Source organism: Plutella xylostella, chromosome 15 (genome assembly GCF_932276165.1).
Source record: "Plutella xylostella chromosome 15, ilPluXylo3.1, whole genome shotgun sequence".
NCBI classification, from domain to species: domain Eukaryota; kingdom Metazoa; phylum Arthropoda; class Insecta; order Lepidoptera; family Plutellidae; genus Plutella; species Plutella xylostella.
Genome location: NC_063995.1, coordinates 9,541,835 through 9,558,753, shown reverse-complemented (window position 1 = coordinate 9,558,753; position 16,919 = coordinate 9,541,835). Strand labels below are relative to the sequence as shown.

Sequence of the window (16,919 nt, the reverse complement as noted above, 5' to 3'; positions counted from 1 at the left end):
ATAATTCGTTGGCGTATGTGTATCGTTTCTGAAGGAGCATACTTTGAAGGTGATAAAATAAAATAATACTTAACAATCATTTTTTGTTTTATTTATCTAATCCGGATACACAGAATAGTACATGCATGTGTTTTTTTATTATTGTTTTTATAAATCGCTTTATAATAGTTAAAAATAAAAAAAATACATTGTTATTGTTCAACCAACGGCTTGATTCAACACACAAAAATTACGTTATTTGAGGTGCCTATAACTTTGAAACTATAAAAAAAATCGGAAAAAGAAAAAGCTATAAACCTAGTTATTCCTTGTGTCAATAACATACTAAAACATCCTGGAGATTTGATAATATTTAGAGGTAGTAAAACGTTTTCTCTTTTTGTATGGACGAGCAAGTGCTATACTCTCCTCTTAAAGTGGAAGTCTACCTAGTCTGATCCATAGGGTGGGAAACGTAGAATAACTTGGGGGGTTGTATTTAAATGAAAAACAAGTAAATCCTGTTTCTTAAATTTTATTGATAAATCCACATTCAAATTATAGACCACATTGATGACAGATGTTACAATAATGGATTTCCTACGGACAAAATTTAGTCACAAATTATTCATTGCCATCCTGTAAACGGTAATGGTACTTCACAATTTCTAAAGCTACTGCATCAATGATTATCATATTATCAGCTACATTTCGATTACGGTGCATAAATGCTTCAAAAATCCAGAGTGTTAAGATGAAAGGAGTTTGAGTTGGCTATCGTCAGGAAATAGAAAATATCGAAATCGACACAATAACTAATCACTTTAGAATCCACTGATTACTGAACATCAAAAATATTCTCTATATTAAAATGACCAGCCGTCGACACAGTACCGCGTGCGCGCTACAATGCGACGCGTGGTCGTGGTATTATACTAATCTATAACGTATTCTGTCCTACCTGCACATGGATCGCACAGATATTTTATATCATATCCGTGTTCAAACTATGAAAATTAAGAAACTTAATATTTTGACGGCGCAGGCGTCGCGCATGAGATTCAGCGCCCGCGCGTCGTCTCGCCGCCGCCGCTGCCCGCTGTCGTCGCACGGCTCGTCCAAGTATAAACAACCATAAACACTATAGCCACGGGTCAATTTCACTCCGACAATGTGCATCGGAATAAGTTTATTTATAAGAAAAATAAAATAAATCTAAAAACATTAACATTACTTAACAGTTACGACTGGGATGACAGTTGGGGGGCGCCTCGGGCGAAATTTAATACAATGCAAGAAACGTATATCTAAAGTATTATGTAAAATCTTTACGATTGATAAATAGGGACTCGTCATTAGAAAGAGTATAAATGTCGGTGACGCTCGATGGTAGTCGCGTAAGTATATCTCCATTCAATATTCGAAGCAGAAGATGACGCCCTAATGACCAACAACGAAAACGATCAAAAATGCATACGTCTCCAAAAAGCTGATCAATAAATATAAAACATTCATTAAAATCTTTGCTCAAACACATCATTACACTTCCTAGTGCTGGTAACTTTCATCATCACCATAATCACCACCACCATCAACTTAATAATCAGCATTCAAGAAACTAGACCTAACTAAGCCAATCAACCGGCCGAAAAATGGCCTCCAATCTCATGTCTCATTCACGCTATAACATTAAATACAACACAAAACAGGCGGCCATTAAACAATTGCTAAAAGTCGTCTTAACAAACAAGTAGGGCCGCAAAAAATTGGCTTGTCGATTGTACTGGTTGTTTGTGGGTTGTTAGGGCGTCACGTTGCATCTCTAGTCTATGGTTAAAGTAATGTGTGGAGCGAGCGTGCGTGTGGCGCGGGTGTTTACGAGTCCCACCAGTCGGGGCCGCCGCCCCCGCCGCCGCCGCCGCCGCCCCCGCCGTACGAGCCGCCGTACGACCCGCCGTAAGAACCGCCGCCGCCGCCGTAGCCGAAGCCTGCGTGAAAAAATATAGGTTAGCAAATTTACAACATAGAGATAAACTTTGTAGTAACTAAATACCAGGCTACATGAGCATTGCTGCGCCGACTATTTTCCGATATAATATGAAGGGCATATAACAAACTTTCTGGCACACTCTAGATCAGTGTTTTTCAACCTTTTTCATGACGCGACCCCCCTGGTATAAAAAAATATTTCGCGACCCCCTTGACCCTTTCGGTGTATGTGTATGTTACAGTATTCCCAATATTCATTCCATACGACGTATTGATGGTCTCCATGATTAGGATTCAAAGTAGTACATACTTATCGGATTTAAAAACACGTTATTTTAGAATTACACACTTAGAATACGTGTGGCCATGTACAATTAGCTTTTTCTATCTGACTTTTTTGAGCATTTCAATATCTTGAATAAAAGTTTTCAAAGGTGAAATGAAAGTAAAAAGACAAACCACCGGCTTTACAAAAAAATAAATACTTGTGGTCGTCGTCTTTGAACCAGGCAGGAAGGCCTACCCACGCTACGTTTGCCTATTCGTGGTCTCCACTCGAGAACTTTTTCGGCAGATATGACCAGCCTACTGCCACTTCAGTCAGCTTGCATATTTTGATAGCTATGCCAGTAATCTTAATAGTAATCGTCTCCTCTTCTCTTCGCAATATTCATAAATAGTATATCCAACAACATCTCTTCTTCCTACCACCTTTATGCAGATGATCTACAAATTTTATAACCATGCTCCAATTTCCGACCTCCCAGTTGCCATACATAAAACCAACACTGACTTGGATTATATACTGGCGTGGAGTCAAAATTACGGTTTGAAAGTCAACCCAAACAAAACGCAGGTCATTATATTAGGCAGCCCCAGATTCAGCTCATTTGTTGACTACAATGCCCTCCCTCCAATAGTTTTTGATGGTGTCCACATACCTTGGAGTAAACAGGTGAAAAACTTGGGGGTCTACATGGACAATGCTATGACCTGGAAGACGCAGCTTGACGAGGTCAGTCGGAAGGTGTTCGCTTCTGCAGGATCACTCCGCAGACTGCGAAATTTCTTGCCCACAGCCACCAAAATTGTGCTTTCTCAATCCCTACTTCTTCCTATTCTAGATTATGCCGACTCATGTTATCCCGATCTTACCGAAGAGCAACTTAACAAACTTGAGCGCCTCCAGAATGTCTGTATACGGTTTATATTTGGTTTACGCAAGTATGACCATGTTTCAGAGTATCGCGCTAAGCTCAAGTGGCTCCCCATTCGCCTTCGCCGGAATACTCACATTCTTTCACTTCTTTACTCAATACTGTTTAACCCAGCGTACCCCGATTATCTCAAAGAGCGATTTCACTTTCGACATGAATCCCACAGCCGGGGTTTGCGTTCCTCACAAAACCTACGGCTGAATATTCCACCCCATACTACAAAATTCTTCAGTGAATCCTTCACCATACAAGCAATCACTTTATGGAACGATCTCCCACTTAGTATACGGAAAGCACCGTCATTGGCCTCATTCAAAAGGATGTTAAAAGACCATTTCCTCGGCTCTTGAATGAAGATCACTATATCCTCTTTAATATGCTTATTATTATATATAAGTAACGTGGTATGTATTTTATTATATATTAATATATATTTTAATATATTATATATTATGATGCTAGGTATATAAATTATATATGTAAATATATTGTAGGTAGTATGTATTGGTATATGGGTATTGGTATATTGGTATAAATATTTATGGTATATTCTTTATTCCTAGTACACTTTACCCTTCTTTACATCTAAATATCCTTCCACCCAAAGGTTGTCTGGAAGAAATCGCTTTAAGCGATAAGACCGCCATTTGTACATATGTGTTAGATTAAGTTTTGTATTGTTGTCCATATTTTTGTGTGCAAATAAAGAATATCTTATCTTATCTTATCTTATCTTAATCCTCTGACTGACGGAAAACCTCATTTCCGATACGATTTATCAGAGAAACCCCAAGCATAGCTCTCTCCATAGCACGCTGAGCGACTTTATATAGGTGGACTAGTCCTACCGTCATCAGTGCCCACGTCTCTGCACCATACGTCATCACTGGCAGGACGCACTGGTTGAAATCTTTAGTCTTCAGGCTCTGAGGGATGGCCAAGGAGAATATGTGCTGACGAAGTTTTCCGAATACAGCCCAACCCAGTTGGATGCGCCTTGCAGCCTCCTTGTCGAAGTTGCTTCTGCCTAGCCAAATTTGCCTTTTGTCTCCCCGAGGTAGACATATCTTGCACAAATTCGATTGTTGCCTCACCAACGATCATCGGCTCCAGTTCGATGTGAGCATTGTACCTATATGACTTTCGTCTTGTCCAAATTTATACCCCGAAGCCTACACGTTGGGAAGCAGCATTTAGGCCACTTCCATCATCCAGCTGAGTTCCTGCAGAGATTCTGCCATAATAACGATGTCGTCCGCGAAGCAGAGAGTTGTGTCATGCACTCGTCATTTATACATATGCCAAGTCCGGCGGCATCGTACAGACTCCTCAACTCCTCGATATAGCGCCATTCGATTTGAAATCTCTGCAACGCTACCAAAATTTCCCATGTCTCGATGGAGTTTAGTTGGATGGAGGCGTTTTCATAGTCCACAAAGGCTAGACACAGAGGCTGATTATACTCTTCGGTATTCTGTGTAATCTGCCTTACTGTGTGGATGTGGTCTATTGTACTAAAACAGATCCATGAGATAATTTAATTAATAAAAAACAAGCTCAGCCTTTTCATTTAAGTTTTTTTTTTATTTTTAAAGTATGAGTACTAATTGTCTTTATTGTTTTTGTACTAAAGTTCCCAGTTTTTTCGCCCTTTGGCGACCCCCCTACAGAAGCTTCGCGACCCCCCAGGGGGTCGCGACCCACAGGTTGAAAAACACTGCTCTAGATCATACAGTAAATACAGTGCGGTGCAAAAGTGGTACAGCGTAGTGGTACTCGTTTTCGTAATGGGAAAACGTTTTGTGGCCTTTAAAAATGTGTTCAGAATTACGCACTGAGTCACACTCAAGCTTACTATAACCATTAGTTCTTCCAGCATAAGAACAAAGATCAATGAACCCTCACCTCCGCCCATGGAGGGTCCGCCGGAGCGCGTGGCGGTGCGCGGCTGGGTACGGAAGTCCCGAGCGCCGAAGCCGCTGCCCCCGAAGCGGTTGCCGGAGCCGCCGCCCGAGCGCGAGCCCGCGCGCCGCCCGCCGCCGCCCGAGCGCCCGTCGGCTGCGCAGCTTGTCAGCCAACTGTGAATGGGAATAATGGGTGTTATGATGTATGTGGTGGCCTCGGCTATATTGTGGGCGTTTCTAGGATTTTTTAAGTTTTAAAATCTACATGCATTATAAGTTTTGATGTGGAGCTGGCTCCATAAAGTGACGCTTTGTCGAAGAGTTGAAAATCACCTTTATTGAAGACGCCCATCTCTAGCACCCGTCTACTACATGGTGTGCAGATGATGAAGCACTCCCTGTGTTACTCAATTAAGCATAGATTTAATTATTTAACCATAAATTTGATACATATAAAAATTGAGCACTGTCCTCCGAACTGGATCTGTATTTCAGCAGACAGTAAGCACTACTTAGCTCGGGTGGGTGCTATACTGTAAAGACTACCCCCTTATTCATAAAAAAGTTAGTGGGCGCTTTAGCTATTGAACTGTTCTGTCACTCTCTGACAGAACTGTAAGTAGTGCTTCCGCAGTCTAGCAGTATGCACTATGCACCTATAGCGATACATATTATCTAGTCAAAGACTGTAACTCACTTGGGCACATCCTGCTTGGCCTCCACCAGAAGCTCGATGAGGTCCCGCGCGAGGCCGCGGTTGGAGTCGTTGAAGAAGGACGTGGCCACGCCCAGGTTGCCCATGCGCCCTGTACGACCGATGCGGTGGACATACTCCTCCACGTCCGAAGGCAGGTCGAAGTTGATCACGTGACGCACGTGCGGGATGTCCAGACCTGGGGGAGAGAGGTAGGGTTAGTGGCTGGTTTAACGGTTGCGTCACAGTGTTTAACTATTGCAGTTTACGTTTCAAACAATCAATGTAAATTGAGTTTTTGGTAAAAATAAAGGGTTTGTTTATGTATGGCCAAATTGGTTGTAATGCGGGCAGCTGCCAAGTTAAAGACTCAATACAAACAATGTCGAGACAGGTTCTATGCAACTGCTAAATGGGCCATATCTATCAGCATTATAGAAAGGTAACCGTTTCAGACTATTCTACCACCACCAATCACACGCAACGTGAGACAGATTACAGTGCAATGAGCCAGTAGTTGCTAAAGAACAAGGTCGAGTTAAAGAGTTGGTGGTGTTATTTTTGAACGGCCTGTGTGCTGCTATTGGTTGTGGTGTGTGGGTTGATTACGATGGCAATGAACAAGTGCCCCTACCTCTAGCGGCGACAGCGGTGGCGACGAGTATGGGCGTCTGCCCGGTGCGGAAGCGGCGCAGCGCCTCCTCGCGCTCGCGCTGCGTGCGGTCGCCGTGGATCGACGTCACCGGGTAGCCCTCGTGGTCCAGGTACTCCTCCAGCTGGTCCGCGCCTGGGGAGTTATCATTTATGTATAGTCTACAAGAAATTACATACAGGTTGAAATGTTCGTACATATTCGTATCAGGCCGCAGTGCAAAAGTCATTTGCATGTATTTTAAATGATAGGGACCGGCGGTGGCCTAGTGTGCAATAGTTTATATAATATGCATTGAACAGACTTCTCCTGCGATCCGAAATATGCTTACTCTTTAATCTATATAAAAGGAATAGATCTGATAAAGATATTATGGTTAGTTTGATATACTGTAAGCACATTTGCCAGCAAATGAAAGCTTTTAAATAGTAACTCTGAATAGTTACAACAATATTTTTTTAATGCTGGTGATGACCACATTAATGTGGTGAGATAATATGATGAGAACCTGGTTTTTACCTCAACAAGTATGTATTTATAATTGTACCTTTCTTAGTCTCAACAAAGACAAGGGTCAATTGATCCTCTTCGGGGCGCGAACTGCGGAGCAGGTTGGAAGCATTTAGAAGATCCAGGAGGAAGGAACGCTTTTGTGACTCTTCTACCCAGACAACCTATGAACAAAATAAAATGTGAGTAATGATGATGGAAAAGGCAAGTAGTAAACATATTTAAATTTATTTCTGAAGGCATCTGGCAGGTCTAAAGGTGTAACATCATATCAGTCCTATAAATTGATGATATCACATGACTGTTTTTAACACCTACAGTCCTACACTCTTTCATTTCGTCAACTAAGTTGCCTGCACAAAAATAAGCTAGCCATCTACTGGGTATAACCTATTAGGTCAAAGCTCACCTTCTGGGTAATATTCTCGGACGTGGACCCGACCCGCCCGACCGCCAAGAACACGTAGTTGCTCAGGAAGTCCTGCGCCAACACCTGGATCTGCTTGGGGAACGTGGCGGAGAACATGAGCGTCTGGCGGTCGCCGGTCTTGGGCATCGTGTGGCCCTCGACGATCTTTCGGATCTGCGGCTCGAAGCCCATGTCGAGCATGCGGTCGGCCTCGTCGAGCACGAGATGGCGGCAGTGGTCCAGCGCCACGCGGCCGCGGGTCAGCATGTCCACCAGGCGACCGGGCGTGGCCACGAGGAGGTGGCAGCCGCGCTCTAGTTCGCGGAACTGCTCGTGGATCGGGGAACCTCCGTAGCTGTAATGGATGTTATTGGGTTACAAGGAGACTGAAGATAGGCATATAATTTTTTTTTTTTTTTTTACACTGACAAAAATAAAAATCAATACAAATATAGTGCCACAAACTTATCTGTTCCCGTGACAGCTCAAATAAATCTCTAATATTTCTTAATTCTATAAGATTTTAAGTTTGCTCGTATTGTTATTTCGCTCTTGCGGTGTTATTAAACCCATCTAATGTTTTAAAATATACAATTCATTAGTAAGTAATGAGATATGGATCAATTAAGTTCGCTGTCACCGGAACAGATAAGTTTGTGGCACTATATGTCGAGACGAGACGAGAGCGATGAACGAGAATTTTATGTAGCAATAATTAGCCCGGCTACGCGATTCGTTATGACTGTATAACTGGGCTGAAGCGATTTACCCTCTTGCCATCCACACGCACTGGCAGGCAAGATGGATCCCGTAAATGGCCTATAAGCTATGTTTACAATTTTGGCTTCTGGATTCTGATAGTAATAATGTAAATTAGTTATCTGATAGTCATTGTAAATAACAAGTCTAATGAACAAAACGCTTGATAAATACTACACTCACACGACGCAGGGGCGCACTCGCGAGCGGTAGGCGAACTTGCGCGCCTCGTCGAAGATCTGCGTGGCGAGCTCGCGCGTGGGCGCCAGCACCAGCCCCAGCGGGTACTGCTTACGCCGCTGGAACTGCCTGCAATACAACACAGATTGGATATTTAATAAAGTGTTAAAATGGTCTGGAATGGAATAACAGCTGTTTGTACGTTTGGTGTAAATATGCAATAGGTACATTATATGCAACTACATATACAGGGTGTTTATGCGGGTGCGTAATTTTTTTCACGAATTTTGATTTCATTGTCGGGCTTAGATATAACATGCTGCATCTGTTGGTTTCGGCTTAGTATACCCTTTTTGCAACACGCTGTATAGCTGTGGTGGTGGCAGTTGGCGCTGCTGAAGCGACATCAGGGGAGTAACACTAGATTACAATAAAAAATGATGCCTATCATTGCTGCAGCAACCAAGACGCAGACTCCTTTTATTACAACAATAGAAAGACAACTATCATCCTTCTTTTTCTTTAAAATTATGGAAACTCTTCCGACCTCTCAGAAAATTCAACCGAAGATCTTACCCGGTGTGCTTGACGGGCCCGGCCTCGTACATCTGGTTGAGGATGGGCACGAGGAAGGCGGCCGTCTTGCCCGAGCCGGTCTGCGCGCACGCCATCACGTCGCGGCGCCCGCACACGATCGGGATCGCGTACTTCTGCACCGGCGTCGGCTTGTCGTAGCGCGCCGACGCGATGTTCTGACGCATTATGTCTGTCAGGTTGACGTCGTCGAACTGCGGATGAAAGGGAAAGTCTGTTATTTTGTGCACATAGACAAAAACACATAAATTCTCACTTGATAGGTAGGGTAGGGCCGTTATTCTAGCTGCATTTAACTTCAGCCTGAGTTGAAGTCAAACATACCCCACCCTCTTTTTTAATTCAGTTCATCTTTTAGTGCCATCTTCTGGTAGACCTGGCCACTGAAGTTGTTATACTACATCCCAGTCTGAGTACATGGCATGTGCCGTTTACTTACAGGACGTCGAGCTCAAGCAGGCTAGCCTCGACCAGGATGTCTTGCTGAAGTTGATGCCCGCGTTGTTGATACCTTATGCCTAACTCACTATACTTACCGAGCATAATAGCAGCCTCTATCGTTCCTTATATACGTCAGACTGACGCTTGACTGGCCAATCTTTTCACACACAGCTTCAAACATTAGAGCCAGACTAAAACAGTTGTACTCACGCTAGTAATAAAGTCGGGCACGTGGTCGCCGCTGGCCTCCACCGGGATGTCCTCGTACTTACTGAAGTTAATGCCGGTGTTGAACCCTACACCTGAAGCTATGCTATGCCCCAGTACTTAGGATTGGCATAGGAGTTACCCTCATAGCATAGGAGTTCCTTCCCGTCGCTCACTACCCGTGCTCAAACTATGTAAATATAAAACAGTTGCACTCACGCTAGTAATAAAGTCGGGCACGCGGTCGCCGCTGGCCTCCACCGGTATGTCCTCATACTTGCTGAAGTTGATGCCGGTGTTGCCGGTGCCGAACAGCTCCAGCTCCACACGCTCGTCGCGCGGCAGCGGGATCGTCCAGTCGTTCTGCGGATGGAGAGAGTGGGTGGTTATGAATGGAGGTGATAGGAGAAAATTTTAACTATAGGCGCTCCTTAAATATAAACAAATCAAGCATTTGCATTAAAATTTTCAAAAAAAGTCGCATACATTTTATGACTAGAGGTCGTACTGTGTTTATATGGGAGTGGCAAAGAATTCAATTTGTTTTACATTTGTATTACAAAAGTAAAATTATAAGGGATCTATAATTTTATCCGCGAGGGAGGGTGTTAGTTGCACCTGGTTCTCTCGAATGGAACCTATATGCATATATATCTACTTAAATTATCATGTAGAGCATTCAACTTATTGAGCCTATAGAGATAAACTAAAAAAAAATATGCGGAAAACGTGTTAAATGTTAGAAGTTCAAAGTTAGTTCAACACTCGTGATAAAATTCAACTATTGTCCTCTCCAAAATCCAGTAAAAATTACCTAAATAAAGGACCACGAATTACAATTGTAATAACTTGTTTATAATTTCAAATACCTAGCATATCCAATTGGTAAATTACGACAATTGCTAACTTAGTTACGGTGCAAAAGAATGCGAGGAAACTATACAATTGAATGGACCTAGTAACCTCATTCTTTGTGCCTGCAATTATAAGTGAAGGAAATCAATCAGTTGTGTTATAAGCCGTTTCCGATTCATTTTACTAATACACAATGTTATTAAATCTTATTTAATCCTACACAATATTCCTGAATTGCCTCGGAACACCGTGTCCTCAGCTTTCCTCATCATTCAATAGGTCGTCGGTTCAGTGGCCTTACTTTATTTCTCTGATAAATTACGAGATGAAATATAATGCAATCAATAAACTATTTCATTTCAGACCACCCACACACTAACTCAGCCACGTGTATCGTATCATATCACAACATAATCGGTCTCCACGCAAAATTAGCGCGATGATACATTGAAACATTCTTATCATTGCTCAGCGAATCGTGATGTGATGTGTGTGTGATTTCGTGCCAACAACGTAAGCGTTTTTATACAATAACGCTTAGATGCGAATCCGTTATCAGCCAAACGACCGGATAGTTTTTATCTACGTATTGAAGTGTGAATTAGATAAATGGGTTATTGTGCTACCTTACTTTGTAAATTATATTTGGTGTGTATAAGCACAAATGGTTCAGTTTTGACTAAAAGTGCTTATTAAACTAGTAACGCAAGATTAAAAGTACAATATAGGTTATATTCACGGCTGAGACCACCCACCTATTGTAAGCATGCTATTTCTTTAGTCACTGAGGGGAAAGTGAAAGTATACTTGCAAAAAATACACCGTTACTTACCTACACATCATTACAGTAAAATAGACGGTTGGTTGGTTTTGTGTATTTTGTTATGGATTTATATCACTTGTTTTAAATCGACGTATATTCAACAGCATTCAAAAGCAATAATTTCTTGTGCCTTCACTTGTTTTGTCCTGTTTTGCCTCCTATTAATCCCAAAACCCCTTTATTGGTGTTACCACCTGATTCTCTTGCTAAGTTACCTTTGCCGGACACCCAATGCCAATTTTAGAATTGAACTTCAAGGAAAAAACATAAACTAAAATAGTACCTAAAAATATTAAGATGTTATAAAACTACCTACCTTAAAAGATAAAAAATATTAACTTCAAGGACCTAGAAGGAACATAGCTAACCTCATCGCGACCGCCTCTGCCGCCGCCGCCGCCGCCGCGGCGCACGTCGTCGGACGCCCAGCGCGAGCTCCCGCGGTCATCAGCCGAGCGCTCCGGCTCCTTCCAGCGGTCGTTGCCCGGCTTCGGGGGCTCCTGCTGCTCGCGTGGCTGCGGGTATGCAATGTAGGGTTAGGAAGAAGAGTCACACTAACTTATATAACACATTCTTATCTTACTCAGATATTCGTCACGTCACACATATATATTATGTTATAGAGGGCAAAAAAACGTCCTGACAAACTAATCCAATGTCTAAATCACTGACGCAGATTAGCCATGTTTGTATTCTTGGCATAGTGGCAGCTTACATACCGACTACGTGAACTTTTTTTCATATTCCTACAACTATTATGCAGCTGTACATTTGTAATTTAGTTAAATAATGCTTTATTTCAATTACCTGAAAGTCCTCATCGCGTCGGATGTCGCGAGTGGGCTCGCGGCCGCCGCGGCGCTCGGGCCAGCGCTCCGTGGACTCGGACCAGCGGTCAGAGTCGCCATTCTGACTGCCGCCGTCACGGGACGCCGGCGCGTCCGCTAAACAACAGAGGATAAAAGTAATTAATGGTGTGAGGTTATGGGTCATATTGGTTTGGCAATGTATGATCAATAATGTTGGTTGGTTTTAGTCTTCGGCTTTGTAAGTCGAGTGTAAGTTTTCATTTTAATGCTAAACTTACACACGAGGCACCGAAAAGGGAAGAAATCCTTAATGGTGGAATGTAAATTAACGCTAGAAAGATATATTTACATCACTAATTATATGCAAATTGAAATCAATCACTAAGTCTAGGTGTACGTACACATAATAATAAGTTATCTTTATCGATCCTTACGGCAGACAAAGGCGTCAAGATAAAGTAAGTGGGTTGATATGATAAGAAATCAATAAAGTCTGAGAATAATGAACTCCATTGACTTATACAATCTCATGAGAGGTATTGTCTAACTCTGGTGAAATAGTTTAGGACCTAGGTATATAAGGAACTGATGATACGTCATGCTCTCTGACTCATTTACCCCAGACAGATCGACATACTAGCTAAAGGTGTAGACTCACCAGGCCGGTCGCGCCGTGGGTACCGCGAGTCGTACCCGTCGCGGTCCGACCGCTCGTCGCGCCGCCCGCCGCGGTCGTAGCGCGCGCTGCCGCCGCCGCCGCCGCCGCCGCCGTACGCGCGGTCGCGACTGTCGCCGCTGCGCGCGTCCGAACGCCCCTTCGACTCGTCGCCTGGCAAACAACTCACCTCATCAGTGTCTGAAAGCGACACTCGGCTCGGATTATTAGGACTTGTTTGACACAGATAGACAACATATTGTTATCTCTCAAAATGCATACTACACAGTTCTGTGACTGTGTTGTTCTGTGCACATATAAAAATAATACCTTTCTATAGATTATTGGCTGATGATACAGTTAAGCGGGACTGCTGTGCTAGGAGTTTATTGAAACCCGGGCATATAAGGTTAAGAGACTTGATTAATGCTATTCAGATCCTCTAAGTCAGAGGTCTCTAACTTAGTGTATGTGTTTAAGAAAGCATGCAAAATATATATAAAAAAATAACATTTACACAGCAAGAAATGCAAGAATATCTTTTGCTAATTTTGAAATGGGAACATAACTGTACTATGTATAATAGAACAATGTAACATGCCATTAGCTTAATATTTTTGCACTAGTTACCACATTCATTGTTACTTGGCCTTCTGAAAGTGAATCTGATTTAATACAATTAGAAGAGTAATTTCAGATAATTGTAATATTGAAAGTATGTGTGTTGGTTAATTAAATTTAAGCTTCCTGAAAAACCTAAAAACAGTTGTTCTCTTATATCAATCTGTGTATGATTACATGTAATAAGTATAGGTTCATTCACCTAAATGCCTTATCACATCATATTTTTTATGTCATTAAATTACTGAGTAATAATCCAACCTGTGAGTTTGAAACCTTAATCAAGTTATGTTAATATTAAATAAGTTATTTATGTTCAGAAAGTTTATAAACTTCTAAAGAAGTAAACCTCTAATGCAATTTTTTCATTATTTTCTAATATTGGTAAAGACAGATAGTTATAAATTAAGTATCAATGAAATGCTATCTAGAATCAAACACCTGAGATATCAATGCCAAAATGCATTTTAAATATTGAGACAGCTCTTATTACTGCAACAAGTGCACATAATAAAAAATGCCTTTCACAATTTACAGCTTGGTCCAAAAACTTGAATGTTACTGATGTTGGCTGGGCCCTTATGTGCTTTGTCAAACTTTGAAAGAATATGGAAAAAATTAATAGGCAGTTTGTTAGTTTGACAAGGTATAAAAGTATAATCACAGCCAACTTCTGGAACTATAAGTTGTGTGGACCAAACTGTACAAAAGCATGAAGCTTTCAAGAGTGTATCAACTGCAACATAATATCTGGAAGTGTAAAGCACAACTCACCCTGTGGAGCGTTGGTCGTCAGCTGCCTGCGGAGGTGCGGAGGGATGTAGCGTCCAGTGCTCTTGGGAGCCTGGGACTGCAAGTCCAGACCAGCAAGCTGGAAACATGCATGCATACTTGTTATTACCTACTTATTAAAATATACATTTTACAGGTACGGTTAGAAATTAGTTGTACTGTAAGTACCTAATTGTTTATGATGTTGGGTTTCAATTTGAATTTTTAAAGAAAATATCTTGGATCTAGCTTTCATAGGTTAACCTAAGTATGTCTAGGTCTAGGCAAGACAGCAAGTTATTAGAAAAAAAAGACATCTAGAACTACTATTATTATTACTAATATTAATGTAAGCAGTTTTATCTCACTTCAGGAATCAGTTTGATCAGGAAAAAGTTTCCATTCATTAGAATATGTAGGTGCCACTCGAGTTCTAATTTGAGCCATTCAGCTAAATCTGACATGGCATGCTGACAGCGCGTGACAATGACCTCGGCGGTGGGAGTGTAAGGAAAATTTGCAAAATACGGATCACGGATAGAGAAATCACAGCGTGACTAATACAACCCTCTATTAGGTACATTCAGCAGAAGAGTGAAGGCGCCATATTGATTCCGCAAAGTTGAAGACAAGCAAAGCGGTCGGGTTTTTGAAAGTTAGGACTATAAAAAGGAACTCTTGACCTAGATGATGAATTAAAAACAATGATTTGCGCCAGACCGATCGTTTTCTGACCAATGAAACAAGATTAACCCTAGGTACAATAAAAATCAATACAATTTTATACATGAGGTACCGACCTGCTGCTCTAGACCTGTTCCATTTTGGTTGGTAACATTACTCATATTACTACCAAGCGGTACGTATTTTTGGGAACTTTGCTCCGGAAATATTAAAAAACAGTCTACAATGAATTTTGCACACACAAAATCACAAATCACATGTAAAGACTTCAATTTTTCTCCAGAATTCACTTTTCATTTCAATCGCAGTTTTTGTTCTAAATTTTTTTTTTGTTTATGGTTTACGATGTTGCCATGAATTATTCTTTGTTGGATTCTCTTTTCACTGTAGAAGTAAAAATTATTTGATTGCTGGTTATAACGGGGTCCAATTTTCATAGACATTAATTTTGTATGAAGATAAACGCAAGTTCCGCAGCAATGTTTGCCATGGATTGGGTCCGGACCTACAGTGAAACTATAAAGTCCTGAAATTAAATGAGGGCACTGCCTGTTAACTTCCTACCTATTTGTATTTTAAAAACAACTTACCATCCACAAAAAAAGCTCTTATACAAGTAAGAAGGTGTTAATATGAAGGCTATAATAGTGAAACCAATAAATATTTATTTAGATAACGTTATTACAACTGTATAAAAAAAACTGGATCTGTTGACGAAGGGCACACATAGAAAGACATCAATTTCTCTTTTTGGACGGCTAGTTCTGTTTCTTCCAGGAGTTAGAAATATTCCATATTTTGCCCTCTTTGGCACGCTGGTGTGATATAACTATAAAATAAAATAAAAAAATATTTTTGAGTTACACAATGCCCCCCAAATTCACACAATGTGAATTTAGTAAATAAACAAAAAATATATCTTCAAGTATCAAAATGTTAAGGTTTGACTCAACTGAAACCAGATGAAAGCTACAATCAGTGGTATGTAAACAATGTTCGACTTGGGCTCTAAACCTACTCTCTGATTTTTAATTGGAAAGAATTCTGACATTTTATAAGTGATGCTACTAAAAAGTTCTTTACCGAAAAAATGAAAAATTGCGATCCATTTCTGGGCAATAATTTTTTCTTAATATTTTTATACAAAAAGATAAATCTAAATATTTACTTGCTCAAGTAAACTAATACAAAAATAACAAATATTTCAATATAATAGCTGTTCCCGCGAGCTTCGCTTCACCTTAATAAGTTTTCCCGTGGGAATTCCGCGATAAAAAGTAACATATGTGTTAATCCAGGGTGTTAGCTAACTTCATTCTAAATTTCATTAAAATCGGTTCAGCCGTTTTGACGTGAAGAAATAACAAACATACACACATACATACATACATACATACACATATACACTTACAAACTTTCGCATTTATAATATGAAGTAGGATCACGACTCACGACCCATGTATCGAATTAATTTTAATTGCTTTATTTTATTCTTTAGCATGGCATCACTTCCTACTAAATTCAGGGATAATAAACCTTTTTAATCAATTTCAAAAAAAGATTGTCTATTCGGTAAGTACATATAATATGTTCGGTATGTATGTAAGATTATTGGAACTGCACCATATTGACATATGACAATATACGAGTATTAGGGCTAATAAACAAATATTCAAAATTTTATAAATGTTTATGTACCTATGTACGTTTATATGCTTGTTGGTATGTATGTTTGTCCACGCATATCTCCGAAACGATTGATCCGATTGTCACTATTCTTTTTGAGGGTTCCGTACCTCAAAAGGAAAAAAAGGAACCCTTATAAGATCACACTTTGTTGTCACCACCTTTTTTCTCGGAAACGGGTAAAGATATCAAGCTGATATTTCGTATAGATGTACATAATTATGATGAAATTAAAAGGAAAACTACCTCAGGTAATTAAGTATACTTGTACGGAACACTCAATGCGCGAGTCCAACTGGCTCAGTCGGGTAAGCGCCCGCTTCTCAAGCAAGAGATGCGGGTTCGAATCTCGGCGCTGACATGTAGGTAACAATGAGTTCTTTGAATTTAAGTACGATGTATACCATCGCTCTTACGGAGAAGGAAAACATCTGTGATGAAGATACTGATGATGATGATGATAATAGTGATGATTAGGTA

The 16,919-nt window shown here is 40.8% G+C and overlaps 1 protein-coding gene across 3 annotated transcripts; it reads right to left on the bottom strand.

Annotated features, from left to right (window-relative positions):
* Positions 1 to 498: 498 nt before the first annotated feature.
* Positions 499 to 15,087, bottom strand: LOC105383558 (ATP-dependent RNA helicase bel). 3 transcript variants are annotated; one of them, XM_038108063.2, is made up of 14 exons: positions 14,870 to 15,087; positions 14,073 to 14,169; positions 12,681 to 12,878; positions 12,021 to 12,157; positions 11,582 to 11,728; positions 9,755 to 9,898; positions 8,870 to 9,081; positions 8,297 to 8,422; positions 7,355 to 7,709; positions 6,983 to 7,109; positions 6,418 to 6,570; positions 5,787 to 5,982; positions 5,091 to 5,263; positions 499 to 1,967 (listed from the first exon to the last, which is right to left on the bottom strand). In XM_038108063.2, the coding sequence occupies exons 1-14, from the start codon at positions 14,912 to 14,914 to the stop codon at positions 1,855 to 1,857; spliced, it is 2,223 nt and encodes a 740-aa protein (XP_037963991.1). In that variant the 5' UTR covers positions 14,915 to 15,087; the 3' UTR covers positions 499 to 1,854. The 3 variants fall into 3 exon arrangements, with proteins under 3 accessions (XP_037963991.1, XP_037963992.1, XP_011551930.2); XM_038108064.2 differs by having other exon boundaries at positions 12,021 to 12,154; XM_011553628.3 differs by having other exon boundaries at positions 12,681 to 12,851; positions 14,870 to 15,086.
* Positions 15,088 to 16,919: the final 1,832 nt, after the last annotated feature.

What these genes read in the sequence shown, in the direction of transcription:
- LOC105383558 (XM_038108063.2), bottom strand. Translation starts at nt 14,914, where the DNA reads ATGAGTAATGTTACCAACCAAAATGGAACAGGTCTAGAGCAGCAG. An exon ending in CGAGTGCGCCCCTGCGTCGT is followed by an intron (nt 7,710 to 8,296) that starts GTGAGTGTAGTA and finishes CATCCATTACAG; the next exon opens with CTACGGAGGTTCCCCGATCC. An exon ending in CTTTGTTGAGACTAAGAAAG is followed by an intron (nt 6,571 to 6,982) that starts GTACAATTATAA and finishes ATAACTCCCCAG; the next exon opens with GCGCGGACCAGCTGGAGGAG.